We start from the raw sequence: 8854 nt of genomic DNA, 5'->3' as shown, positions 1-8854 counted from the left end.
GTGGCTATAGGCGTTATTGTCTCCCCCACATTACTGAGCCACCGACATCTAAATACGTTTAGTACAAATTTCCTCTCACTGCAAGATTGTATTAGTCCTTTGTAGATAGATTATACACTGTAATTTTTATTAAAAAAAAACAAAACAGTTTTCTGTATCATATTTATTATGATAATTATCAATCATATCAAATGTATTTGCACTTCAGTGACATCCCTGCTGACTAGTGTGGGCTTCTGCTTTATGTAGATTTGGGCAAGACAGTTAATAAACACAATTCTAAGGTAACTGGGACTGGTGTGTAGCATTAAAGGACAACTGAAGTGAGAGGGATATGGGGGCTGCCATATTTATTTCCTTGTAAACAATACCAGTTGCCTGGCTATCCTGCTGATCCTCTGCCTCCAATGCTTTTAGCCATAGACCCTGAACAAGCATGCAGCAGATCAGGTGTTTCTGACATTATTGTCAGATCTGACAAGACTAGCTGCATGCTTGTTCCTGGTGTGATTCACACACTACTGCAGCCAAATAGATTAGCATGGCTTCCAGGAAATTGTTAAAGGTTAAAAGGAAATAAATATGTCAGCCTCCATATACTAAGTTCTCACTACAGTTGTCCTTAAAAAAATAGCTGTCAGTGTAGGGGTTGAGAAATGACTCTATCAAGTGCGATTCTGACAACTGGCCACTAGATGGCAGCAGAGAATGAACTGTAATTACATTTGTGCTAATGTCGTCTTTTGTTGCCTTATGATCACCACATAATTGTGATCTGAATATTTCCCTGTGTACAGAGGTATAAAACTCCTATACATTTGCTAACTGCACTCACTACATGACTCTACAGTAAGGGCAGACAGTACTATGTATGTATAGATACCGCCTGCCAGTCTACAAAATGGCGACCCCAGCCTCACAGGTGCATGTATGATGTCATGATGCCACCGCCCACTGGCTGCCATTTCCCAGAAGTCCCTGAGAGTGTCTGTGCTGTACACAGAGCCATGACAGATGTAGAGGTGCCCAATCATGAGATTCCATTGTTACAGGTAAGCCTGATTCATTTATCACCCGCACCCCAGCACCTTCTACTCCTGATGGGCATTATAGCACACCTACAGTGACAGTGATATGCAGACTGACATATTTATTTCCTTTTATACAATGCAAGCAGTGGCATAACTACAATTCATGAGGCCCCAGCAAAACTTTAATGCCCCCCCCCCCCCTCCCAATGTTCCTTGCCTCCCCTGGATGCCCTTCACAGCTTGGAGGCCCATCTCACAAAGGTCATAAAACAGCCAGGATTAGGTACCTCAGTATAGATAGCCAGGAGTAGGTGCCTCAGTATAGATAGCCAGGAATAGGTACCTCAGTATAGATAGCCAGGAATAGGTACCTCAGTATAGATAGCCAGGAATAGGTACCTCAGTATAGACAGCCAGGAATGGGTGCCTCAGTATAGACAGCCAGGAATAGGTACCTCAGTATAGATAGCCAGGGATGGGTGTCTCAGTATAGATAGTCAGGGATGGGTGCCTCAGTATAGATAGCTTGGAATAGGTGCCTCAGTATAGATAGTCAGGAATAGGTGCCTCAGTATAGATAGCCAGGGATGGGTGCCTCAGTATAGATAGCCAGGAATAGGTGCCTCAGTATAGATAGCCAGGAATAGGTGCCTCAGTATAGATAGCCAGGATTAGGTGCCTCAGTATAGATAGCCAGGAATAGGTGCCTCAGTATAGATAGCCAGGGATGGGTACCTCAGTATAGATAACCAGGAATAGGTGCCTCATTATAGATAGCCAGGAGTAGGTGCCTCAGTATAGATAGCCAGGGATGGGTGCCTCAGTATAGATAGCCAGGGATAGGTGCCTCAGTATAGATAGCCAGGGACAGGTACTTCAGTATAGATAGCGAGGGATAGGTGCCTCAGTATAGATAGCCAGGGATGGGTGCCTCCGTATAGATAGGGATAGGTGCCTCAGTATAGATAGCCAGGGATGGGTGCCTCAGTATAGATAGTCAGGGATAGGTTCCTCAGTATAGATAGCCAGGGATAGGTGCCTCAGTATAGATAGCCAGGAATGGGTGCCTCAGTATAGATAGCCAGGAATGGGTGTCTCAGTATAGATAGCCAGGGATGGGTGTCTCAGTATAGATAGCCAGGGATGGGTGCCTCAGTATAGAAAGCCAGGGATGGGTGCCTCAGTATAGATGATAATAATAATAATAATCCGAACATTTATATAGCGCTTTTCTCCTGTTGGACTCAAAGCGCTCAAGAGCTGCAGCCACTGGGACGTGCTCAGGAGGCCACCCTGCAGTGTTAGGGAGTCTTGCCTTGAACTCCTTACTGAATAGGTACTTGACCTAGCCAGGATAGCCAGGTATAGATAGCCAGGAATAGGTGCCTCAGTATAGATAGCCAGGGATGGGTGCCTCAGTATAGATAGCCAGGGATTGGTGCCTCAGTATAGATAGCCAGGAATAGGTGCCTCAGTATAGGTAGCCAGGAATAGGTGCCTCAGTATAGGTAGCCAGGAATAGGTACCTCAGTATAGACAGCCAGGAATAGGTGCCTCAGTATAGATAGCCAGGAATAGGTGCCTCAGTATAGATAGCCAGGGAAGGAGCGCCTCAGTATAGATAGCCAGAGATGGGTGCCTCAGTATAGATAGCCAGGGATGGGTGCCTCAGTATAGATAGCCAGGGATAGGTGCCTCAGTATAGATAGCCAGGAATAGGTGCCTCAGTATAGATAGTCAGGGATAGATGCCTCAGTATAGATAGCCAGGGATAGGTGCCTCAGTATAGATATGCAGAAATTCAAATCGCCGGGGTCCTCAACCTCCCAGGCTTCACACACCTGGTCCGCCGGTGCTCAGACACTCAATGGTTCACCACTCCACCCGTATATTCACAGTAACAAAGGAACGAGGTCGGCACTCCAATGGCGATAATAAACTTGCGTTTATTTAAGGTTGCAAACACGACATGTTTCGGGGTCACCCCCTTCCTCAAGTGTACAAACAACCCTGACACACTGTCTTCTAATATACTCCAACCCCTTAAGTGCACCACACCCTTCAAACCAGGACACACCCCTCTGGTCACCTGACCAAGGTGATGTCGTACAGATTAACCCCTTAGGATCAATCAATACTTCATTACTTGCTGGGCACTACACATATAATGTCTACCCAGAAAAAAACACTAAGGTAAACATGAGCGAAAGCATACATAAGCCTAAGCAATAGCACAGCTATTCCAACCATATTAGAAATGTCAATTGAATCAATTTATGCAGTGACTCACAAACCCAGGGATACGACACGTTCCCTTTCTCCACCGCCCACCACACGATGACACTCATCATGACCTAAGGGAGAAAACACATCATAAGACAATTATCAGCAGAGAAAACATTATATTCAACTTGTGACACATCACAGGAAGCATTTTAAACTAAACATATCGTTTAAACCTTTGGGGCTCACTGAATCAAGCCTCCTCATCCATCTTGCCTCCTTCTGCAGCAACAATCTATCCCTATCTCCTCCTCTAGTGAGTGGGGGTACATGGTCTAGCACCATCCATTTGAGCTGCGACACACCGTGACCACGGGTGTGGAAATGCCTTCCCACCGGTGTGTGGCTGCTCAGTTTGGACGGATCAAACCCTCGGATAGAGCCCCTGTGTTCCTGTATTCTGGTCTTCACATCTCTTGTGGTCTTCCCCACATACAGCATTCCACAGGGGCACTTTCTGAAAGATGTGTGGAGATGAGCAAGCTCACCAGAAAACGGGGGACGTTTCCATGCATCAACTGCAACTGCTGCAGCGCAATTATTAAAGGTGAGCATATCATGCACCCATATTCTGGGAAACAAATTAAAATTCAATCTATGTATACTTGCTGCAGTGAGTTTGTGGTTTATGCATTGAAGTGCCCCTGTGGAATGCTGTATGTGGGGAAGACCACAAGAGATGTGAAGACCAGAATACAGGAACACAGGGGCTCTATCCGAGGGTTTGATCCGTCCAAACTGAGCAGCCACACACCGGTGGGAAGGCATTTCCACACCCGTGGTCACGGTGTGTCGCAGCTCAAATGGATGGTGCTAGACCATGTACCCCCACTCACTAGAGGAGGAGATAGGGATAGATTATTGCTGCAGAAGGAGGCAAGATGGATGAGGAGGCTTGATTCAGTGAGCCCCAAAGGTTTAAACGATATGTTTAGTTTAAAATGCTTCCTGTGATGTGTCACAAGTTGAATATAATGTTTTCTCTGCTGATAATTGTCTTATGATGTGTTTTCTCCCTTAGGTCATGATGAGTGTCATCGTGTGGTGGGCGGTGGAGAAAGGGAACGTGTCGTATCCCTGGGTTTGTGAGTCACTGCATAAATTGATTCAATTGACATTTCTAATATGGTTGGAATAGCTGTGCTATTGCTTAGGCTTATGTATGCTTTCGCTCATGTTTACCTTAGTGTTTTTTTCTGGGTAGACATTATATGTGTAGTGCCCAGCAAGTAATGAAGTATTGATTGATCCTAAGGGGTTAATCTGTACGACATCACCTTGGTCAGGTGACCAGAGGGGTGTGTCCTGGTTTGAAGGGTGTGGTGCACTTAAGGGGTTGGAGTATATTAGAAGACAGTGTGTCAGGGTTGTTTGTACACTTGAGGAAGGGGGTGACCCCGAAACATGTCGTGTTTGCAACCTTAAATAAACGCAAGTTTATTATCGCCATTGGAGTGCCGACCTCGTTCCTCAGTATAGATAGCCAGGAATGGGTGCCTCAGTATCGATAGCCAGGAATAGGTGCCTCAGTATAGATAGTCAAAGATAGATGCCTCAGTATAGATAGTCAGCGCCTATTACCCGGGCGGAGCGCCCACCAGATCTCTGTCCCCGCCCGGCTGCTGTGATTGGCTGCTGTCTGCATCATAAATTCTTTCCTCCGCACGATAGACATGACAGCTTGGAAGGCAAGCAGAGACACCATCTCCGCCCTCCTCCTCAGCTTCCTTCCTATCAGCAGCGTGGAAGGGCGGGGAAATCTCATAGCAGAGAGAGAAACAGGCAGACTGCGGGAACTAGAGATGGGAAGTTCGGATCTTTTCAATGATCCGGATGATTCGAATCGGATCATTGAAGAGATCCGGATCTTTGATTCGAATCTCGGATCATTTTACTACCGGAAGCATTCGGGGGTGAAATGAACAGCAGGACAGGTCTGTGGACAGGAGAAGGGGAGGGAGTGGACACACAGAGAAGGGGAGAAGATGGACAGAGGGCAGGGAGTGGACAGAGAAGGGAGGAGGGACGAGCAGAGAGCAGAAATGTTTGCACGTAATACCCACATGCTGAAGTCATATGCTTTACATATATTTCACCTATATGTTCATCTGTACACTTTGAAAGAAAAGGTCGCACAGTGAAAGAAAGCATTCCCAGAAGATAAGTGCAGCTGTTTAGTGCCGAGTGCAGGAGGATTATATTGCCTTTCAATCACACTGTCTGCAAAGTTACTGAGCTGTGCTGAGCTGAGCCAAAAGCTTCCAATGTGATCACTGTGCAGCACTGAGGAACAGCCAGCCTGTAATGGGCAGCACGTTATAGCCAGTATGTGTGCTCTACACATATCTGGCAGTGGCACCCATGTCCCCTCTCTCTCATCTACCTGTGGCTGCAAGGCTGCCTCCCCTCCAACAGAGCGATCCATCTCAGCTCTGCTTCCAGGACCCCGCTGCCCGCTGAGAGGGGGGCGTGTCGCTCCTGGCCCCGCCCCCTTTGCGATCCGAATCACTCATTTTGATGATTCGGATGATCGACTCATAAAATAGATTCGGATCAAAGATCCGAATCGTTCATGATCCGGACAACACTAGCGGGAACTTTCAGATGGAGTCCGCACTGAAAAGAATGTGCGGTTTGATTTATCTTTTGGTGAGTCACTCCCGCTGGCTACTACAGTGGACAGACGCTCTTCTCTTCCTCTCCGTCAGAGCAGCATGTACAATGCCCCCTTCCCCAGGTCCTTCAGGTCACAAGAATGTCAGAGACCTCAAAAAAGTGTGGCACATTAACATATCAACATGTTTCTTTATTCTGGAGCATTCGGTGAGAGAGATACGTGGTTTACAGGGGCTGTAAAAGGCAGCTTTCATTCTGCCTCCTGTGTCTCTGCACTTTATCACAAGCTGACACTTGGTTTGCTAGCTATTAACCCCAAATTGTTCAGTTTAGTTCCATCACTGTGATATCTAGCTTTCAGTATGGGCAATGGCAAAAAGTTTAGTTCAGCATTTTACATCAAGTTTAGCCTTTTTTTTTGTCTCAGCAGTTAGTTATTTAGGTTGAGAAAGACATACATCCATTGAGTTCAGACAGACTACTTGTATGTTCACAAATCACTGTGCTGTACAGAACAACTGTAGTGAGAGGTATAAGGAGGCTGCCATCTTTATTTACCTGACAGCCTCGCTGAGCCTTTGCCTATAATACTTTTAGCCATAGCCCCTGAACAAGCATGCAGCAGATCAGGCGTTTCTGACATTGTTGTCAGATCTGACAAGATTAGCTGCATGCCTGTTTCTTGTCTGATTGAGACACGACTGCAGCCAAATAGATGAGCAGGGCTGCCATGCAATGTGTATTGTTTAAAAGGAAATAAATATGGCAGCCTCCATATTCTTCTCACTTCAGTTCCCCTTTAAACTAGCATGGCTTTTGCAAAGTCTTTGCTGGAGTTCTCACCACTCATGTTGCCTGCCCATGTGATCAGCTTTAAGTCAGCACTCCTCTGCAACTAGTGTCTGTGCAGCAGCAGGAGTAACATACATTGCATGCAGGGATGGTGAATGGTGTCCGGTCATATATGTGATGATGTGGCTATGGCACTAAGGCCCCATTCACACAGGTGCTTTTCAGGGAATCCTTAGAGCTTTGCTGAACGCCAGCGAACAGAGAATCGCTATGACAAAGTTGCCCTATGGTGGCATTCACACTACAGTTGCGATTTGTATGAAAATCACAAATACACTGCATACAGCATTTTGTGAGCATTCGCAATGCGATTTTTGTTTCTTGAACAAGTTATCGTCCCACCCAGTAGCGCTCAGTGTGATGCTGACCTCTCCCCAGCCAGTGTGATTCCCCAGCCAGTATGACCCTCACTCTCCTTTCAGCGTTTCCTTACTTTCTGACCCAGCAGCACCCTGCGTAACCTTACTTCCCCACCCGGCTACTTTTTCATGCCACCCGGCTGGAAAATATTTCTGGGGAGAACACTGGTCAGGAATAGGTTCCTCAGTATAGATAGCCAGGAATGGGTTCCTCAGTATAGATAGCCAGGGATGGGTGTCTCAGTATAGATAGTCAGGTATAGATAGCCAGGAATAGGTGCCTCAGTATAGATAGCCAGGGATTGGTGCCTCAGTATAGATAGCCAGGGATGGGTGCCTCAGTATAGATAGCCAGGGATGGGTGCCTCAGTATAGATAGCCAGAGATGGGTGCCTCAGTATAGATAGCCAGAGATGGGTGCCTCAGTATAGATAGCCAGAGATGGGTGCCTCAGTATAGATAGTCAGGGATGGGTGCCTCAGTATAGATGGTCAGGGATAGGTGCCTCAGTATAGATAGTCAAAGATAGATGCCTCAGTATAGAGAGCCAGGGATAGGTGCCTCAGTATAGATAGCCAGGAATAGATGCCTCAGTATAGATAGCCAGGGATAGGTGCCTCAGTATAGATAGCCAGGAATGGGTTCCTCAGTATAGATAGCAAGGGATAGGTGCCTCAGTATAGATAGCCAGGAATGGGTGCCTCAGTATAGATAGGTAGGGATGGGTGCCTCAGTATAGGTAGCCAGGAATAGGTGCCTCAGTATAGATAGCCAGGAATAGGTGCCTCAGTATAGATAGCCAGGAATAGGTGCCTCAGTATAGATAGCCAGGAATAGGTGCCTCAGTATAGATAGCCAGGAATAGGTGCCTCAGTATAGATAGCCAGGGATAGGTGCCTCAGTATAGATAGCCAGGAATAGGTGCCTCAGTATAGATAGCCAGGGATAGGTGCCTCAGTATAGATAGCCAGGAATGGGTTCCTCAGTTTAGATAGCAAGGGATAGGTGCCTCAGTATAGATAGCCAGGAATGGGTGCCTCAGTATAGATAGGTAGGGATGGGTGCCTCAGTATAGATAGCCAGGAATAGGTGCCTCAGTATAGATAGCCAGGAATAGGTGCCTCAGTATAGATAGCCAGGAATAGGTGCCTCAGTATAGATAGCCAGGAATAGGTGCCTCAGTATAGATAGCCAGGAATGGGTGCCTCAGTATAGATAGCCAGGAATAGGTGCCTCAGTATAGATAGAACAAATTGTAAAGTTCAAAACGCTCAAACCCCCTACTAGTTCAACCAATGGGTGCAGGATCCGGGAAGCCAAGCCAGTCCACAAATATGTACAGAAGGATCCGCAAACCAAGCAGTAGTAGAAAAACGCTGGTATTCTTTATTCAGGAATTCCACATGGCAAATGCAATAAAATCACAAGGTTCAACTAACGCGTGTCGGGCTTACAATCTGCCCTTAGTCATAGTTAAAAGTGAACCTGCAAGGGGAGGGCTTTATGTAGGTGGGAGGAGAAAAAACTCCACCCTATACCTCAACCAGCCATCGCCTTAAAGGGAATATTACAGGTATACACATTATGGAAATATATCGCCTTAAAGGAGACATTGCAAGTGTACACAATATATAGATGTGCTAAAAGGATTATAGTTAATAACAAACATCAGAAAAGACTAAAAAGTAATGTAAAAAGTTACCACTGGAAGGA

The 8854-nt window shown here is 46.3% G+C and overlaps 1 protein-coding gene across 1 annotated transcript in view; it reads left to right on the top strand.

Annotated features, from left to right (window-relative positions):
• The first annotated feature begins 975 nt into the window (after nucleotides 1-975).
• LOC137535464 (zinc finger protein 182-like) overlaps nucleotides 976-8854 on the top strand; it is a 28002-nt gene continuing 20123 nt past the window's right edge. The window contains exon 1 of the mRNA XM_068257296.1: nucleotides 976-1052. Coding sequence (XP_068113397.1) covers nucleotides 1008-1052 — 45 coding nt within the window. The 5' untranslated portion in view covers nucleotides 976-1007. The remainder of the gene's footprint in view (nucleotides 1053-8854) is intronic.

This window comes from Hyperolius riggenbachi, chromosome 10, assembly GCF_040937935.1.
Source record: "Hyperolius riggenbachi isolate aHypRig1 chromosome 10, aHypRig1.pri, whole genome shotgun sequence".
Taxonomy (NCBI): Eukaryota; Metazoa; Chordata; class Amphibia; order Anura; family Hyperoliidae; genus Hyperolius; species Hyperolius riggenbachi.
Note: the sequence above shows the minus strand (reverse complement) of the source record. Positions and strands in the feature narration are given on the sequence as shown.